At 37.8% G+C, this 20957-nt stretch overlaps 1 protein-coding gene across 1 annotated transcript; it reads left to right on the top strand.

Moving 5' to 3' along the window:
- Nucleotides 1–2249: 2249 nt before the first annotated feature.
- On the top strand, nucleotides 2250–20943 carry LOC116126121. The gene is given in 13 exon segments (XM_031411826.1): nucleotides 2250–2523; nucleotides 2660–3060; nucleotides 3062–3122; nucleotides 3125–3209; nucleotides 3211–3464; nucleotides 3467–3508; nucleotides 3511–3563; nucleotides 3565–3679; nucleotides 13037–13234; nucleotides 13364–13441; nucleotides 13444–14645; nucleotides 18610–18943; nucleotides 19080–20943. Coding segments are annotated over 13 exon segments (4767 nt in total). The 5' UTR covers nucleotides 2250–2309; the 3' UTR covers nucleotides 20810–20943.
- The last annotated feature ends 14 nt before the right edge of the window (nucleotides 20944–20957 follow it).

Below are 20957 nucleotides of genomic sequence, written 5' to 3'. Positions count from 1 at the left end.
AATTGCCCAAGTATATATAAATGCAAAAGGTTGCATTTTTGTTCATAACACACATTGTTCACTCAAAGCAAAACCAAAACTCTCTCTAAAAGCCACGACCACTCTCTAAACCTCTCAAGGTGGTGTTAAAGTGTGGAGGTCTCATTACTTTGAGGCTGATCTTCATCAATCCAAAGCAAAGGAATAGGTATAATCTGTTTTCCAAGCTTTGTTTGAAAACCGGTTTTTTGAATCCAATTTTTTTTTTATGCTTTCTTCTCCATTTCCACCACTCTTCATGCATGCATGCTGATCTTTCAGTATTTAATGTTTCTGGCAGACACTGCAGCGCGTGCAGAGCGCCTGACAGCGTGGATACAGGTTCATTGAATCTCTCCAAGGCGCGTAAAAGAGCGCCCGACGAATCCAGGTCGTTAAAATGACGATTCTCAGGTCGTTTGGGCGAGAATTGTGCGAGGTCGTGTTTGCCGAAGGTCATGTCCCGAGCTTTTTCTATTCAAGTCGGAACAACCAAAACCTCCAACCGCGACATGACTTAGTTTCCAAGGTTCGACCCTCAAACCTTACAAACTAGAGGCTTCTGTTATGACTAAGAAATTAAAGGCTGACGTGGAGTTGCGTGACGAAACGTGGCCTGGTCCCGTCAGAACGGTAAGCGCACGTCAAGCCTGCCAAACGCCCTGGTGCTCCCACGTGTCCGCTAACCTGCTCCAAATCGCGTGAAATCGGCTTGGAAAATGGGTAATGGGATGTAAAATCAGATTAGGTCCTGACAATCACACCAACCCAAGGATTTAGTGATGATTACGCACATTCAACTGGGTATAAGAAGGGGAAGACCCCTTCATTAAGGGGATTCGACAATTTTACACAAAAACTCTCTCTCTCTCACGCTTTTGTATCCATTTCCCAATCTTTTGTAAGTCAATCCGCTGTTGCGACCTGACCCACACTATCAATATCAATACAAATCAATAGACGTAGGATTTGCTACCTTGCCATCCGAACCACTTTAAAAACTCTCATAGCATTTATTTCGTTTTCTATATTCATTATCACGTGTGCTTTTTAACCAATCAACGCTACGCACGTGACAATTAGTTGGTGTCAAAATCCAGCATTAACACTTTTCAATAAGGCAACAAAAAAGCAAAGTAAAAATGTCCGAGTCAAAGGAATGCATGAAGCTGTACTCTGATCAGACGAGACAGTTTGAATCCGACGATTAATTAAAGCTTTCGCACTCTTACATTTAATTCAACCATTTCTATATATCAGTCTTATTTATATTTTTGGAGAATTACCATGATATGACCTCTTCAATAATACATGATGTTGAAAATTAACGCCAAAACACACAAATAATGAAACAGAAAAATAAAGAAAATACACAGCAAATGACTGCAATTGACTCTTTCTCTCCTCTCTCTCAAGTGTTTTTCATATTAGGTTTTTCCCACTATTACAATATGTAATAGTAATCTTTGAGTGGGTCAGCGGGTGTAAATAATAATAATACTATACTTATTCACGAACTTACTAACTATCTTACTAACGTATGTAAATATAAAACATAGTACGGGTGTCATAAGCATAGTACGGATACCATATATAATTTTAACAAAGATGAGTAAGACAGTTAGTAAGTTCGTGAGTAAGCGTAACATTATTGATGCAGATAATCCCTGCAAAGTATAAACTACATCCAAAACACATGTAAATATTCTCCAAGTGATGAATTTGACTAAACAAAGAAATATAGATGGATGGGTGAAACAAGTATTATTAATTGGAACAATAGTTTTCTGGTTTTTATTTAACAGTTAAAAAATATTGCGTGATACTTCATGTTAATAAAACAAAACACAATAAAATCTAAAGCATTTTTAGTACCAAACGAGAAAAAGAAAGGGAGATAGGATTAAAATGTGATGAACAATGTTCTAAAAGTAAATAAAGCTAGAAATGGTTTCGATGAGGAGGGGCCTGGACATAATGATTTTAGAGGTAAAAAGAAATAAAAGTTTGCTGTAGCGGGATTCTTCTCGGTAAAAGAAGAATACCTTCGGAAATAAGTTGCTGGTCATATCAATTTCCTCGACACAGTTTTTAATGATAGGTAAGTACACTTAAAACGGCTGAAGTGCACGCGATTCATCGAGTACTTAATGCAGAAGTAATATCCTAACATCTATATATACTGAGCCCGTCACTTAAACAGAATTACCCAGCCATTAGAAGTACAAATTTCTTTGACGTTCTATTTCTTCTTAATTTTCTTCTGATTAAAGAGCAATCTCTTAGAAATAATGGCTGCAAGGGAAGAGGGACCTGCAATCGGAATTGATCTAGGGACTACATACTCATGCGTGGCTATGTGGAAGAATGACAGAGTGGAGATCATAGCCAATGATCAAGGCAACAGGACGACGCCGTCTTATGTGGCGTTTACTGACAAGGAACGATTAATTGGCGACGCTGCAAAGAACCAGGTTGACGTGAACCCCAAGAACACCGTTTATGGTAAGACCTTTTACATTTTCTCTGGTTTAGTTTTATTGAATTAGAATAAGATAGTAGTTTTATTTTCATCGTCAACATGAATTTAACCTTTATATTCTTATAATGCTTCATCCTACAATGTACTTTATCACTGTAGATGCAAAGAGGTTGATCGGTAGAAGATTCAACGATGAATCAGTCCAGAGAGATATGAAGTTATGGCCTTTCAAGGTCGTTGATGGAGATGGTGGAAAGCCAATGATTGTGATCAAAAGCAAGGGGGAAGAGAAGCAGTTGGCTCCTGAATTAGTTTCTTCCATGATACTTTCCAAAATGCGTCAGATTGCCGAAGATTTTCATGGTTCAACGGTGAAGAATGCAGTTATCACTGTTCCTGCCTATTTCAATGACTCCCAGCGTCAAGCCACCAAGGATGCTGGTGAAATTGCTGGACTAAATGTTATGAAAATCATCAATGAACCCACCGCTGCAGCCATTGCTTATGGTCTCGACAAGAAGAATTCCGGTGCCGGTGAAAGAAATGTTTTGATTTTCGATCTTAGGGCGGGGTACTTTTGATGTGTCTTTGCTTACCATTGATAAAGATACCTTTCAAGTGAAGCCATTGCTGGAGACACCCATCTCGGTGGTGAGGATTTTGATAACAACCTGGTAGATCACTTGTTAAGGAGTTCAGGCAGAAGTATAGAAAGACGTCAGTCAAAAACCTAGAGCTCTCCAGAGACTGAGATCTGCGTGCGAGAGGGCCAAGAGGACTCTTTCGTTCACCTCTCAAACTTCAATTCATGTTGATTATTTGGTTCAGGGAATTGATTTCCATTCAATTATTAGTCGTACCAAATTCGAGGAGCTCAACATGGATCTCTTCAGCAAGTGTATTACACAGGTTGAGAATTGTTTGAGGGATGCTAAGATGGACAAGAATAGTGTCCATGATATAGTCCTGTTGGCGGTTCAACCAGGATTCCGAAAGTGCAGCAGCTATTGAAGACTTCTTCAATGGAAAAAACCTTTGTAAAAACATTAACCCAGATGAATCTTGTGGCTTACGGTGCTGCAATTCAGGCTGCCCTATTGAGTGGTCAGGGTAATGAGACTATGCAGGGACTCGTCCTCACGGACGTTACCCCTCTTTCTCTTGGAATTGAAGTTGGTGGTTGTATCATGTCTTTTTAATCCCAAGGAACACTGCAATCCCCCAAAGAAAGAGATGTGTTCACAACCTGCGCAGATTTTCAATCTGTTGTCAGTATCGCCGTTTATGAGGGTGAGAGCAAAAACTGAGGATAACCATTTTTTGGGAGAGTCAGTCTCTTCGGTATTCTACCCGCTCCAAGGGGTTTTCCTCAGATCAATGTCTGCTTTGAAATTGATGAAATGGAATCCTGAATGTCTCAGCTGAGGACAAGACCACTGGCATGACGAACAAGATCACAATCACCAATGACAAGGAAGGATGTCTAGGGATGAAATAGAAAGATGGTTAAGAGGCAAGAAGTACGAGGCTGAAGATAAAATTATAAAGAAAGTTGAGGCCAGCTTCTCTGGAGGGTTGTCTGCCAAATGAGGCACATTGTCAAGTCTGAGATGATAGCATCTAAGCTCCCTGCTGGTAAGAAGAGAGGATTTGGGTGATTTAATCGTGTCATTCAGTGGCTTAATGGAAGCGATGAAGTTGTTGAGGCAAACATTTACAGGACAAGAAGAATGAGCTTGAAATAATTTGCCGCCCGGTTTTTGAAATTCTTTCGGAAAACGTGGTGACGTTGAATGTCATTGATGATGAAGCTTTCCTGATTTATGCCATGGGTGGTGTCAAGATTGAGGATGTTGTGACTAAGCTTTTTCTAAGTGTTTTCAATGTGCTAGGCAGAAGCGTATCTGCGTACTCATGTTCATGGTTACGTTGATTAAACATTGATTGTATTTTTCTTTCCTTTATAATTTCTGTAAGTATCTTTTTATGAATAGTATCTAGACTTGCTTTACACTTATGAGTTTATTTGGTAATTATCCACTTAAGTTTACGCTAAGCACTTATTTGATGGCACGTAACGTAACAACCTCTAGGCCGAACCAACATTAGTTATAACATTTCAACCTACAAACATAACATAATATATTCTAATATCATATCTTCATACATTACATGCACCTTAATCTAAAATATTATTTAAAAGTGGTATTATCTAATCTGCTTTAGGTATATGTGTACAGGCAAAAAATCACGTTGAAACCCAAGCCTAAGCCTTCAATCTAGCAACAAAGTCCAAGGACCAAGTCAGATGCAGGCCCATGACAAGAGTCCAGCAAACGAGTTCCAAGGACCAAAACAAGTCAGGGCCCACATACAAGGCCCAACAATCCATATCAAGCGGACCTAGACCCACGGATCAAACCAAGGTCCTGAACTACCTTATTTAGACAGATCACCCAAATCGCCTCCTGATTTCTCGGAAATCATCCTGATATCTCGAAACTGCATCCTAGTATCTTGAAACCGCCTCACAACAATATTGAGCCTAATACCCACCTCCATGTTGAATTAAGTGATAATAGGGTATATTAACATTTCTTATAATTTTTTAGCAGGCTTTGACTAACATTTTGAGGTTCTTCCATAGAAAAACCACTCACTTTAGACCTAATTTAACACGATCTAGTGATATATCCCTATTTTACCACCATTTACATATACCTTTTTATCCTCAAATCCTTGTTCTTGAATTCTTTTTTTTTTTTTTTTTTTTTTTTTTTTTGGTTGGAATAAAATGAGATTTAATATCTCAAATATGATGTTATATAAGGATGATTTTAATGAAACTAATATCAGGACGTTTTCATTAGAGAATTATCCTATAAATTTAATATACTTCGTTTGCGCAAATAAAAAAATATATATATAAATTGATACTGAAAATCTCAATTATTATGCTAGAATGGACTGAATCTTAGAAGAGACGAAACTTTTCTTCTCTCTTTTTGGAATCCAATGAAGAAACCCGAACCAAATTATCAACCCATACACGCCCCTAAGTCAAGGTTTGCTCAAAAATGTCATCCTTGATCTTAATGCTCCTTAGAAAATGTAGAACTTAACTAACTACAAGAAAAAAAGTTGAACTAGTTCATGGAAAAAATTGTATTGGACCAAGTATGCCTATACTTTTCTTCCACACATACGTTAACTTGGAAGAGAAATCTTCACAATTATTGTGTATCCTATATTCTAATTTACAAGTCTTTGTCCTAGATCCGTCAATTTAGGAACTAAATTGTCCAAATTGTCATCCCTATTCCTAACGTGCCCACTACTCTTGAAGAATGAGTACTGTAAGTGTGAAGACAAAAACGGTGCCGTGTCACTTAACCAACACGCTGTCGTTTTAAGCATGAATCTAGACCATCAGTTTTGAGAAGATCCAACGGCTGTGCTTAGTCCATCCTGGTCAACGATATATAAGTGAACTTTTTCTCTTTAGCTTTCAAGTTTGATATTCGATTGAAACAGGGTTAGGTATTTGCTCTGCTAGGGTTCATCCTTTGTTCTGAAATCTTGGTTCTGTGTAACTAGTTGAGTGATTGATTTGTCATTTTGTTAGAGGGGTTTTGTCTCTCGGTTGGCTGGGATTCTCAGTGTATAGTTTCCAAGGCTATTAGTTACCAAATAGGGTGATTTCGAGTTTGATTGAATCTTTCGATCTTGCGTCTGTAATCTGTAAACTACTTTTCTAATAGTGCAGTAGGCTTCGACGTTTCCGGAGCTCAACGTGGACGTAGCCTTCCCAATCTTGGAAAGGTGAACCACGGTAAAATTGTGGTGTTCTTAATCTTCTGTAATTGTGTCTTATTTGGTTATAATCTGTGGTTTGTGAGTGTGTTATTACAACAGTGGTATCAGAGCGAGGTTTCGCCTTAGAGCCTAGAGCGAGTCTTGAGATCCGAATTTGAGAAAATTAATTTCTAGGGTTTCATAGAAATTAGGGGTTTTCTAAAATTTCGAGTTCTAGGGTTCTTAGGAGTCTTTAGTATTTCTCTAAACCAGAAATAATCTAGAATCAACACCGATTTCTAATTATGAGCACTACTAGTTCCACCCGCATGGAAATTGCACAGTACAACGGAAAAATTGACTTCAATTCTTGGAAGAAGAAAATGAATGCCCTACTTTCGCATAATAAAGTAGGGATTGCACTAGAAAAAGATGCTGAAAAGTGGTCAGCGGACAAGTTAAAAAGAAAGGCAGAAATAGACGAGGAGGCATACAACTTGATCGTGATGAACTTGGCAGACAACGTGCTGAGGAAAGTGGACGGATTGGAGGCTCCAATCGCACTCTAGGATAAACTCGAAACTCTATATGCTTTACAAACTGCACCAAATCTTGCTTTCTTGAAGGGTGCACTTTTTCATATAGAATGGACAGTAGTAAATCAATAGAAGATAATATTGATGAATTCTTGAAAATGACCATAGGCCTAAAGGGTACTGACCAAGAATTAGGTGAAACGAGTTTAGCAATGATCCTGCTAAACTCTCTGACCGAAGACTATCAAGTTGTTAAGAACGTTTTACAGTATTCAGGCACAGTCCCTAGTGTAGATCTCATAGTATCAGGACTAAAGGCTAGGGAATTGGAATTGAAGGTTTAGAAAAGAAGTGGCAATAATCTGTTTTGTAAAAGATAAACCTGATCTAGGTAGTTCCTCAAATGGCATGCCAAGAAACAATTGGTCTAAGGCTAAAAAGAAAGGAAAAGGGGCTAACAAGAAATGGGAGACTAGAAAATGCTTTCACTGTAATAGGCCTGATAATCTAAAAAAGAATTGATATGATTGGATTAGGAAACAAAAATCAGTGAACACTGAGAGCAATGTTGCATGTACTGATAAAAACATTACTAATCCAGAAGTTCTAACTGTGTCTAGAACAGATCAGACTCATGACTGGGTATTAGACTCTAGATGCTCCTTCCATATGAGCCCTAACAGAGAGTGGTTTCAGGATTTTAGGGGTGGTGAATATGAAACTGTCTATATGGGTAACAATAACACTTGCAGAGTGTTAGGATTAGGTAACATTAGCCTAAGACTAGATGATGGAAAAACCATTGTGTTATCAAATGTTAGGTACATTCCTAAACTAAAGAGGAACCTAATATCCCTAGGTACCCTAGATGAGTCAGGATGTAGCTATAAGGCTGAAAGGGGTTGTATAAATGTGTTTAAGAATAACCATATTGTTCTAAGGGGGTTGAAGAAGAATGGGCTATACATTCTGTGTGGCAGTTATTACTCTGAGAATGGGAACAGTGCCTTGGTCTCCACAAATCTGAATGATACTAATAAGTGGCATTTGAGGTTAGGTCGCATGAGTGAAAAGGGTATGAGTATTCTTAGACAACAGGGGTTATTTGGTAGAGATAAAATAACAACCCTAGATTTCTGTGAAACTTGTGTTTTGGGAAAACAACATAGAGGTAGTTTCACCAAAGGTATACACCTATCCCAAAACTATTTAGATTATCTACATGCTGACCCTTGGGGGCCTGAAAGAATTAGATCTCATGGGGGGAATTCCTATTTCTTTTCTATTGTTGATGACTTCAGTCGAAAAGTTTGGGTATACCTACTGAAGTCTAAAGATGAGGCTCTGTCCAAGTTCAAAACCCGGAAGACACTTGTGGAAAACCTAATTGATAGAAAAGTGAAGGCTTTAAGGACAGAAAATGGTTTAGAATTCTGCAATATGGAGTTTGACAATTATTGTAGGGATCAAGGTATATTAAGGCATAGAACAGTTAGGAAAACCCCTTAGAAAAATGGAGTTGCTGAGAGAATGAACCGAACCTTGTTAGAAAAAGTCAGGTGTCTCTTGTTCACCTCAGGTCTCCCAAAAACTTTTTGGGGAGAAGCTTTGACCATTGCTGCCTACTTAATAAACAGAAGCCCTAATAGCTCCATAGGATTCAATTGTCCTAAGTCAAAGTGGTTAGGAAGAGAATTAAACCTCAGCCATCTAAGAGTGTTTGGATGTGCTGCTTATGCACATACCAGTGATGGGAAATTAGAGCCCAGGTCCATAAAGTGTCTATTTTTAGGATACTAGGAGGGCACTAAAGGTTATAGATTGTGGGATAAGACTGCACCAGGGGTTAAGATTATTATTAGCAGAGATGTGATTTTTAATGAAGGGGATTTCCCTTGCAAGTTTGCTAATGTTGATGCAGGATCTCCAAGCAACAAGGTAACACAACCAAGCACTACACCAATTGAGGTAGAGGCAACCAGAGAATACCCACACCGAAGAATATCCTGCACCAGAAGAAGGAATTACACCTGATGAACCTGACCAAAATGAGGAGGAAACAGAAGAGACCCAAGACCCATTGCAGAATGATTTGCAGGATTACCAACTGGTAAGGGACAGGACCAGAAGAGACATAAGGCCACTAGCAAGATACTCATTTGCAGAACTGGTCTATAAGGCCCTAATGGCAGGAACTGAAATTCTGAGGACAGAACCAGAGTCATACTCTGAAGCAATCACCTCAAAGGACAAGCATAAATGGTGGCAAGCAATGACAGAGGAAATTAACTCTCTACAAGTAAATGGGACTTGGTCCCTAGTCCCTAAACCTAAACACCAGAAAATTATACAGTGTAAATGGTTGTATAAGATTAAAGAGGGTGTAGATACGAATGAACCACCTAGATACAAAGCTAGATTGGTGGCCAAAGGGTTCACCCAAAGGGAGGGCATAGACTTCAATGAAGTCTTCTCTCCCGTTGTCAAATATAAAACCATTAGAATGATGATGTCTGTAGTAGCTCACCAAGACCTAGAGTTAGAGCAACTTGACGTGAAAACAGCATTCCTTCATGGGGATTTAGAAGAACAAATTTACATGGCCCAACCAACAGGTTCTGTAGACTGCCTTAGACCTGACCATGTATGCAGACTGCATAAGTCCTTGTATGGACTTAAACAGTCACCCAGACAGTGGTATAAAATGTTTGATACCTTTATACTTAACCTAAGATTCACTAGGAGCAAGTATGATAACTATTTTTACTTTGCCTTGAAAGATGCCATGCCTATTTACTTGTTGCTTTATGTTGATGATATGCTCCTGATTAGTAAATTAAAATCAAAGATAACTGAACTAAAATCTAGACTGAGTTCTGAATTTGATATGAAAGACCTAGGAGTGGCTAAGAAAATATTGGGAATGATGATAAACAGAGACAGAACCAGGAATACCCTAAAGGTTCATCAAACACCATACCTACAGAAGCTAGTTTCCAAATTTGGAATGTCTAATTGTAAGCCTGTAACAATGCCTCTTGCAAATCATGTTATTCTGTCTAAGTCCCAATGTCCAAAGAACTCTACTGAAACCATAAAAATGGAGATTGTCCCTTTATTCAAATGTGATAAGGTCTGTGATATATGCAATGATTAGCACCAGACCAGATTTAGCTTTTGTAATTTCTTTACTGAGTAGGTTCATGTCAAATCTAGGAAGTGATCACTAGACTGCATTGAAATGGGTACTCAGATATATAAACTGTACTACATGTATAGGTTTAGAATATTGTAAAAGAACATCTGCACTTGATCTTGTGGGGTTTGTGGACTTAGACTTTGCAGGTGACAGGGATAGCAGGAAGTCAACCACAGCCTACTGCTTCACCCTTGGAGGAAATTGCATCAGCTGGAAATCACAACTCCAGCCTCTAGTTGCCCTGTCAACAACTGAAGCAGGGTATGTGGCACTAGCAGATGGCTTAAAGGAGACTGTATAGATGCAAGGATTATTGATAGAATCTGAATTGACTGACAGCAAAGTGACTATTTTCTCAGACAGTCAAAGTGCCATACTGTTAAGCAAAAATCCTATCTACCATGAGAGAACGAAACATGTGGACGTGAGATTTCACTTCATCAAAGACCTAATTACCAAAAGGCAGATTGAGTTAAGGAAAGTTCCCACTAAACAAAATCCAGCAGATATGGGAACCAAAATTGTCAGTCCAGCCAAGTTCAAGCAATGCATGAACTTGCTATTCCTTAAATAATCAAAGCATCACCAGAGCTATGAGGGAATAAGTTGAGACAAACTGCACTAGAAAGGGAAGTCAGTAAGAGAGTGGGTTTTATGTCTTCAAGGTGGAGATTGTAAGTGTGAAGACCAAAACGGTGTCGTGTCACTTAACCAACACGCTGTCGTTTCAAGCATGAATCTAGACCATCAGTTTTGAGAAGATCCAACGGCTGTGCTTAGTCCATCCTGGTCAACGATATATAAGTGAACAACAAGTACTAAAGACATAGACCCAAAACAGTAAGTCTTTGTAGTAGACCTGTCTGTTTATGTCTAAGTTGCCCAAATTGTCATCCCTGTCTACAACTCTTAGAAAAGTTGAACTTGACTAACCACAGGAAAACTTTTTTTAGTTTGTGGAAAAATTTGTACTTAGACCAATTATGCCTATGCATTACTCCATTTCATACGTCTATGTTGGAAAGGAAAAATCTTTACAATTATTGTAATATTCTATGCTCTAATTTCCATTAATTTAAAAATGAAATTATATCGAGTCGATAAGTATCCAAGTTTTATGAAAAACCAAGACCATTTGAAGTGGTCAGACTTGTCTCACAACAATATTGAGGGTCTAATACCCACCTCCATGATGAGCATAAAAGTAATAATTGGGTATATTAACCTTTCTTATAAATTTTAAACAAGCTTTGACCAATATTTTGAAGTTCTTCCATAAAAAATCTACTCACTTTAGACCTAAGCTTTAACATAATCTAGGGATATATCCTAATTTTACCACAATTTACATATACCCCTTTTATCTTCCAAGTCCTTGATCTATTGAACAACAATCTTAGTGGAGTTCTTCCTCAATGTTTGGAGAACTTAGGTAATTCTTTGGTAGTATTGAATCTCCAAAACAACTTAATTTACGGTCAAATTCCTCAAAAATTTGCAAAAATCATAGTTATTGCACATAAATATCTTAACCAATTACATTGGCAAGTACCAAGATCATTAGCTAAAATGGTAAGAGTTTCTTGATTTTGGAAACAAACTTATACATGACATTTTTCCTCAAATATGCAGGTACCTGTGGCATGTTATATAGGAAAAATTCTATACAAACTTAACGTTTTCTTCACCCTTGAAATAATTGTACTTAGAGTAACTACAGCTAGGTTGCAATTTCCAATTTTCCACAGTGAATAGAGAGTGACCTTTTGGTCTTTGTATGGAAAGATTTTGGAAAAGTTGGACATGTCTAGATTGTGTAATTGTCATCCCTAATCTTAACGTGTCCACCACTCTTGACTTCAAGAACTGCACATGAATGGAAGCTAAATAATTTTATATTAACAATGGGAGGAGTGTATGTATAAATCTTTTATTTCTTGTCTAGTAATTTTTTTATAAAGGATAAAAAAAATAGTAATTCACTCGTTAATATTAAAAAATATAAAATTCATTACTTTATAATGTCAGTTAGCCTTCTAGTAAATCGAGTTTAGCTAAAAAATATTGAAGTTATTATATATGGAAGGGTTAATAGGTAATTAATAAATATAGACAAGACAGCTTGAATCCGACAACTAATATTATGCTTTCCCACTCTTATATTTAATTCAAACATTTCTATATATCACTCTTATTTATATTTTTGTATAATTATTATGATATGACCTCTTCAATAATCCATGTAAATATTTTCAAGTGATGAATTTGACGAAACAAAGAAATATAAATGGATGGGTGAAACAGAGTATTATTGTTTTCAGTGACATTTTTCTTCCCACTATATCCTATTATAGTTTGGAGATAATTTTAACAAAGATTTAAAATCTGAAGTTTGTCCAATTTAATTAGTGAACAAATTTGGCTACACATAATTAATTTTTAATGAATTAGTTAGTTGAGGTGGGCTGTTTCCTAAATTTTTATTTTAAATTATTTTGAAATACAAATATTAGTTAATAAAAGACAGAATTGATTAATTGGAACAATAGTTTTCTGGTTTTTATTTAACAATTAAAAAATATTGCGTGATAGTTCATATTAATAAAACAAAACATAATAAAATCTAAGACGAGAAAAAAGAAAGGGAGATAGGATTAAAAAGTAAATAAAGGTAGAAATCAGGAGGGGCCTGAAGAAAATGATTTTACAGGTGGAAAGGAATAAAGTTAGTTGTAGTGGGATTCTTCTCCGTAAAAGAAGAATACCTCTCGGAAATAAGTTGCAAGTCATATCAATTTCCTGACACAGTCGCTTTAAATATAACGATGACTGAAGTGCACGCGATTCGTTAAGTATTTAATCAAGAAGTAGTATCCTAGTATCTATATATACTGAGACCGTCACTTAAACAGAATTACACAGTTTTTCAGAAATACAATTTTCTTTGATGTCCTATTTTCTTCTGATTAAAGAGTAAATTCTTAGAAATAATGGCTGCAAAGGAAGAGGGACCAGCGATCGGAATTGATCTAGGGACTACATACTCTTGCGTGGCAGTATGGAAGAATGATAGAGTTGAGATCATAACCAATGAGCAAGGCAACAGGACGACGCCGTCTTGTGTGGCCTTTACTGATAAGGAACGTTTTATCGGTGAGCCTGTAAAGAACCAAGTTTACATGAATCCTTGTAACACCGTTTACGGTAAGTATTTTTATACTTTCTCTGGTTTGATTTCATTAAATATGTTTATTTTAGGTAAGGAAATGTACTTGAAATTAACTTTCATTTAGTTATATTGTTTCATTCTACGACACATGTTAATCATTGTAGATGCAAAAAGGTTGATTGGAAGAAGATTCGAAGATGAGTCAGTCCAGGGAGATATGCAGTTATGGCCTTTCAAGGTCGTGGAAAGCCAATGATTCTAATTAACAACGAAGGTGAAGAGAAGCGGTTGGCTCCTGAGTTTGTCTCTTCTATGGCACTTTCCAAGATGCGGCAGGTTGCCGAAGATTATCATGGTACAACGGTAAAGAATGCAGTTATCGCTGTTCCTGCTTATTTCAATAACTCCCAACGTCAAGCCACCAAGGTTGCTGGTGAAATTGCTGGACTAAATGTTATGAAAATCATCAATGAACCCACTGCTGCAGCCATTGCTTATGGTCTCGACAAGAAGGACTCCAGTTATGGGGAAAGAAATATATTGATTTTTGATCTTGGTGGTGGTACTTTTGATGTGTCTTTGCTTACCATTGATAATGATATCTTTAAAGTGAAGGCAACCGCTGGAGACACCCATCTTGGTGGTGCAGATTTTGATAACAACATGGTAAATCACTTTGCAAAGGAGTTTAAGCGAAAGTACAAACAAGATATTAGTGGAAATCCTCGAGCTCTTCAAAGATTGAGAACTGCTTGTGAGAGGGCGAAGAGGACTCTTGCATTCATGACTGAGACTACTATTCAGATTGATTGTTTCTTTAATGGTATTGACTTCTATTCAAATATTAGTCGCGCCAAATTTGAGGAGCTCAATATGGATCTCTTCAGGAAGTGTCTAGAGCCGGTTGAGAAATGTTTGAATGATGCTGAGATGAATAAAATGAGTGTCCATGATGTAGTCCTTGTTGGTGATTCTACAAGGATTCCGAAAGTGCAGCAGCTATTGCAAGATTTTTTCAATGGAAAGACACTTTGCAAGGACATTAACGCAGATGAGGCAGTTGCCTACGGTGCTGCTATTCAGGCTCTTTTATTAAGCGGTCAGTGTAATGAGAAGGTGAAGGATCTTACTCTCTTGGACGTTATCCCTCTATCCCTTGGCATAGAAGTCGAGGGTGGCTATATGTCTGTTATGATCCCTAGAAACACCGCAATTCCCACTAAGATAGAAAAGATATACTTCAACTCCTGTGACAACCAAACTACCATGGAGATTGACGTTTATGAGGTTGAGAGACCAAGAACTAGAGATAACAACTTGTTGGGCAGTTTCAATTTATATGGCATACCTCCAGCTCCCAAAGGGGATTCTAAGGTGAATGTCTGCTTTGATATTGATGCTAATGGAATCTTGAATGTCTCAGCTGAGGATAAAATCACTGGCCAGATTGAAATTAATTAATTAATTGACAATGTCTAAAATTGAAATTACGGGTATGAATTCAATTAAGATTTTTTGTGGGATGAATTCAATTAATTCATGATATTCCTCAATATGAAATTAAGCTTCTTCCTCTTGAAGCTAACCTCTTCAATAAGGCAACAAAAAGGCAAAGCAAAAATGCCATACTCAAAGGAATGCGGCCGAACGACATACTCCTACCCAAGCTTTGTCTCAAGGATAAAGTGGTACCCAAAAAGTTTGAAAATGACAAATACCTATCTTCCATCCATATCTGTTAGTGAATTCCATCTGTAATTATACAAAAGACTAAAATGCCCTTTTCTTCTTCATCCTCTTCTCTTCTTCCATTTTCTTCTCCCCGGCTTTACTCACACATCTCCTTTTCCAAGATTTCATCTTAAGAATCTCTAATTTCTGTTAACTTTTATATGTGATTCATATTATGTCTTCGGTTAAGCAGTCAAATTTTGTTTATGAACTTAAACACAAACTTGGAGCATCTCCCCCACCAAATCCCACTCATTCTCTCTCTCTAAAATCTTTAATCAATCAATTCCCCTTCAAAATCACCATCCTCCTTTTTTTTTTTTTTATTTAACACTTTGAACAGAGGAAAACATGTTGTCTCCATCTCCACTATCTTTCTTCTGTGCTCTACTTCTCTGCTTACTCTTAGCCATTGGCTTCACTATCACTAGCCCCACCACCATCTCCTCTCAAAACACTTCTAACCACACCCGTCGAACCCCACCCATCATTATGCCATAGCCACAGCCACTGCCACCACCACCTCTGCCGTCGCCAATACCAAAAGATGATGAATTAAGATTTTAGATAGATTGATAGACAGTTTAAAGCATCAGATTCGGGTTTAAACAACCCGAAATTCTGCTCTAAGATAGACGGTTTCAAATTCTCATTGAACAAAGCGGAAATGTAAACCTCAAAAATCCGATTAGGCATCAGAGGCATCCCTTCACCAGAGTTCACGTGCTTCGCAAGGTTCCCAATATACAACAGCGCGTTCTGTAAATTTGAATCCGGTTGGTTCGAGTCACCCGCTGACGGCCAATCGGTCTCCCCTACTATAATATCCACATCACCATAACCAACCTTCTTCATTGCTGAGTAAAGTGTACAAAAAAAAAAAAAGATTGGTGATTTTGAAGGGGAATTGATTGATTAAGATATTAGAGAGAGAGAGAGAGAGAGAGAGAGAGAGATGAATCTCGGAGAAGGAGGTGCATAAAGCCGTGGGGAAGAAAATGGAAGAAGAGAAAGGGCGTTTTAGTCTTTTCCATGATCATAGACGGAATTCACTAACAGATATGGACGAAAAGGGGATATTTGTCATTTCCAAACTTTTTGGGTGCTAGCTTCCATAAGGCAAAGTTTGGGTAGGAACATGTCGTTCGGCCAAGGAATGCTTGAAGCTGTACTATATGTTCAGACAAGACGGTTTGAATCCGACAATTAATTAAAGCCTTCGCACTCTTACATTTAATTCAACCATTTCTATGTATCACTCTTATTTATATTTTTGGAGAATTACCATGATATGACCTCTTTAATAATACATGATGTTGAAAATTATAGCCAAAACACACAAATAATGAAACAGAAAAATAAAGAAAATACATGATTTATCATGATTGTAGACGTAAAAATCTACCTGTACAGAAGGAGGGTCTGATCCCGTGAGGTTAAGGTCACTAACGATTTACTACACCTACACACGTAGAGAAACGAACGTGAAGCAACAGAAAACATCCGGGGTGATGTTTGCCGTAGGTACTCCGACGCTCAAGTCAGCAAGGCTGAAAGAGGCTAATTTAGTGAGAGATAGGGAGTAGAGAGATTACCAAAAGTCTAGTCGGAGACTGTGACTACGACTGTGATCTGAAGTTCTCAAGCGGGAACTCCGGGGTCTGAATGTGTAGTGTAATCTGCCTTGTGAGAGGGCTAATCTCTGTATAAATAGTAACTGTCTGGTCTCCCAATCCTGGTGGGATTGAGAGTCCTCGTAGCAATTCGTTTCCTCCAGGGATATATCTTTTGATCCCCTTATCCTAGTGTGAAAGGGAATCCAAGTATTGCTCTGACATGGACCTTGGAGGAGTTGGGGTGATAGTGGATTACTTTGTCAGTGTTTGAATATGAATGTGATCCGTAGGTAGCCGTGGGCTCTGAATTCGTTCACAAATCCAAGAAGTGAACTAGGATTAGGAGGCTTGTGTCCGGATGGTTTGGGCTGACTATACCTCTTATCAAATATGCCTAATTCGGCGAGTTTCGGATTGGGCCACATCGGGATTGGGCCTGGTCTTTTCCTCATTGTCAGACTCGTTTTTTAATTTAGGCCGAGGACGATTTTTGACCCTAACAATGATTCAAATGAAACGGAAAAATAAAGAAAATACATGATTTATCATGATTCATTTTTAATGTAGGAACTACATTTAGTATTGAAGATAGAAAATTTTTTATTGAGTACTGCAAGAAATACACAGTAAATGACTGCAATTCACTCTTTCTCTCCTCTCTCTCAAGTGTTTTTCATATTAGGTTTTTCCCACTATTACAATACATAAAAGTAATTTTCGAGTGGTTTAGTGTATGCAGATAATCCCTGCAAAATATAAACCACATCCAACACATGTAAATATTTTCCAAGTGATGAATTTGACGAAACAAAGAAATATAAATGGATGGGTGAAACAGAGTATTATTAATTGGAACAATAGTTTCCTTCTGTTCTTATTTAACAATTAAAAAATATTGCGTGATAGTTCATGTTAATAAAACAGAACACAATAAAATGTAAAGCATTTTCAGTACCAAACGAGAAAAAAGAAAGGGAGATAGGATTAAAAAGTGATGAACAATGTTCTAAAAGTAAATAAAGATAGAAATTAAAGGCCCTTTGGTACACAATTTTTCAATATTCTATTCCCTATTCTATTAAAAATACACATTTATTCTCTTATTCTCAAAATATTATTCTATATTATTCAATTCCTTTTAAACCCCCTAAATTTATTAATTTAACTAAATACCCCAAAAAAAATTTTAGAAATTGATAAAAACACCCTAGCAACCCACATTTGCCAGATTTCGACCACCACCATCGAAAGCTGGCTGAAATCTGGTATAATGGTGCACTACAAGCTGGATTTGGCTGGTAATACACTGATCTAGCATTTTCTGACCAAATCTACGGTGGATCTAGTAGGAAAATACCAGATCTACTACCAAAGATCTGGTCGTCGATAAAGATCTGGTCGTTGATGGTCAGATCTTTGGCCGTAGCTAGTCGTCAACGATGGCCAAGATATGGCCGTCGTTGACCATCAACAACGGTCATATCTTTGGCCATCGTTGACAACCAAATGTAGTCAGATCTGGTCATCAATGGCTAGATCTTACCTTTTTAGGCCAAATCTATCATGAATCTGGCTGAAAAAGGCCAAATCGATGTACAACAAACTAAATCCAATCGGTTATACGCTGATACGGTGACTCTAGCCATCCTCTGGTGGTGGTGGTCAGCTATCGACATTTAATGGGTGGGTGAAGGTGTTTTTGTTAATTTTTAATATTTTATTATAGGAGTGTTTAGTAAATAAAGAAATATAAAGGATATTTTTGATAATTTTTAAATATTATATTGTAATACCCATCTAATTTTACTTTTTATCACAATATTATCCTAAAAAGTATAAAGTAATTAACCGAAGTGCACCCTAAGGCTTAATGATTTTAGAGGTGGAAAGAAATAAAAGTTTGCTGTAGTGGGATTCTTCTCAGTAAAAGAAGAATCCCTTCGGAAATAAGTTGCTGGTCATATCGATATCCTCTACACAGTTTTTAATGATAGATGACACTTAAAACGACTGAAGTGCACGCGATTCATTGAGTACTTAACGAAGAAGTAATATCCTAATATCTATATATACTGAGCCCGTCACTTAAACAGAATTACACAGCCATTCAGAAATACAAATTTCTTCGACGTTCTATTTTCTTCTTAATTTTCTTCACATTAAAGAGCAATCTCTTAGAAATAATGGCTGCAAAGGAAGAGGGACCTGCAATCGGAATTGATCTAGGGACTACATACTCATGCGTGGCTATGTGGAAGAATGACAGAGTGGAGATCATAGCCAATGATCAAGGCAACAGGACGACGCCGTCTTATGTGGCGTTTACTGACAAGGAGCGATTTATTGGCGACGCTGCAAAGAACCAGGTTGACGTGAACCCCAAGAACACCGTTTATGGTAAGACCTTTTACATTTTCTCTGGTTTAGTTTTATTGAATTAGAATAAGATAGTAGTTTTATTTTCATCGTCAACATGAATTTAACCTTTATATTCTTATAATGCTTCATCCTACAATGTACTTTATCATTGTAGATGCAAAGAGGTTGATCGGTAGAAGATTCAATGATGAATCAGTCCAGAGAGATATGAAGTTATGGCCTTTCAAGGTCGTTGATGGAGATGGTGGAAAGCCAATGATTGTGATCAAAAGCAAGGGGGAAGAGAAGCAGTTGGCTCCTGAATTAGTTTCTTCCATGATACTTTCCAAAATGCGTCAGATTGCCGAAGATTTTCATGGTTCAACGGTGAAGAATGCAGTTATCACGGTTCCTGCCTATTTCAATGACTCCCAGCGTCAAGCCACCAAGGATGCTGGTGAAATTGCTGGACTAAATGTTATGAAAATCATCAATGAACCCACCGCTGCAGCCATTGCTTATGGTCTCGACAAGAAGAATTCCGGTGCCGGTGAAAGAAATGTTTTGATTTTCGATCTTAGGGGCGGTACTTTTGATGTGTCTTTGCTTACCATTGATAAAGATACCTTTCAAGTGAAGGCCATTGCTGGAGACACCCATCTCGGTGGTGAGGATTTTGATAACAACCTGGTAGATCACTTTGTTAAGGAGTTCAGGCAGAAGTATAAGAAAGACGTCAGTCAAAAACCTAGAGCTCTCCAGAGACTGAGATCTGCGTGCGAGAGGGCCAAGAGGACTCTTTCATTCACTTCTCAAACTTCAATTCATGTTGATTATTTGGTTCAGGGAATTGATTTCCATTCAAATATTAGACGTACCAAATTCGAGGAGCTCAACATGGATCTCTTCAGCAAGTGTATTACACAGGTTGAGAATTGTTTGAGGGATGCTAAGATGGACAAGAATAGTGTCCATGATATAGTCCTTGTTGGTGGTTCAACCAGGATTCCGAAAGTGCAGCAGCTATTGAAAGACTTCTTCAATGGAAAAAACCTTTGTAAAAACATTAACCCAGATGAATCTGTTGCTTACGGTGCTGCAATTCAGGCTGCCCTATTGAGTGGTCAGGGTAATGAGACTATGCAGGGACTCGTCCTCACGGACGTTACCCCTCTTTCTCTTGGAATTGAAGTTGGTGGTTGTATCATGTCTGTTTTAATCCCAAGGAACACTGCAATCCCCACAAAGAAAGAAGATGTGTTCACAACCTGCGCAGATTTTCAATCTGTTGTCAGTATCGACGTTTATGAGGGTGAGAGAGCAAAAACTGAGGATAACCATTTTTTGGGAAGAGTCAGTCTCTTCGGTATTCTACCCGCTCCAAGGGGTTTTCCTCAGATCAATGTCTGCTTTGAAATTGATGAAAATGGAATCCTGAATGTCTCAGCTGAGGACAAGACCACTGGCATGACGAACAAGATCACAATCACCAATGACAAGGGAAGGATGTCTAGGGATGAAATAGAGAAGATGGTTAAGGAGGCAGAGAAGTACGAGGCTGAAGATAAAGAGTATAAAAAGAAAGTTGAGGCCAAGCTTTCTCTGGAGGGTTATGTCTGCCAAATGAGGCACATTGTCAAGTCTGAGATGATAGCATCTAAGCTCCCTGCTGGTAAGAAGAAGAAGATTTTGGGTGATATTAATCGTGTCATTCAGTGGCTTAATGGAAGCGATGAAGTTGTTGAGGCAAACATTTACGAGGACAAGAAGAATGAGCTTGAAATAATTTGCCGCCCGGTTTTTGAAATTCTTTCGGAAAACGATGGTGACGTTGAAGTTGGCATTGATGATGAAGCTTTCCTGAGTTATGCCATGGGTGGTGTCAAGATTGAGGATGTTGACTAAGCTTTTTCTAAGTGTTTTCAATGTGCTAGGCAGAAGCGTATCTGCGTACTCATGTTTCATGGTTACGTTGATTAGAACATATGATTGTATTTTTCTTTCCTTTATAATTTCTGTAAGTATCTTTTTATGAATAGTATCTAGACTTGCT

The sequence above is a fragment of the Pistacia vera genome, unplaced genomic scaffold (assembly GCF_008641045.1).
Source record: "Pistacia vera cultivar Batoury unplaced genomic scaffold, PisVer_v2 Contig175, whole genome shotgun sequence".
NCBI classification, from domain to species: Eukaryota; Viridiplantae; Streptophyta; class Magnoliopsida; order Sapindales; family Anacardiaceae; genus Pistacia; species Pistacia vera.
This window is presented reverse-complemented; position numbering and strand designations above follow the sequence as displayed.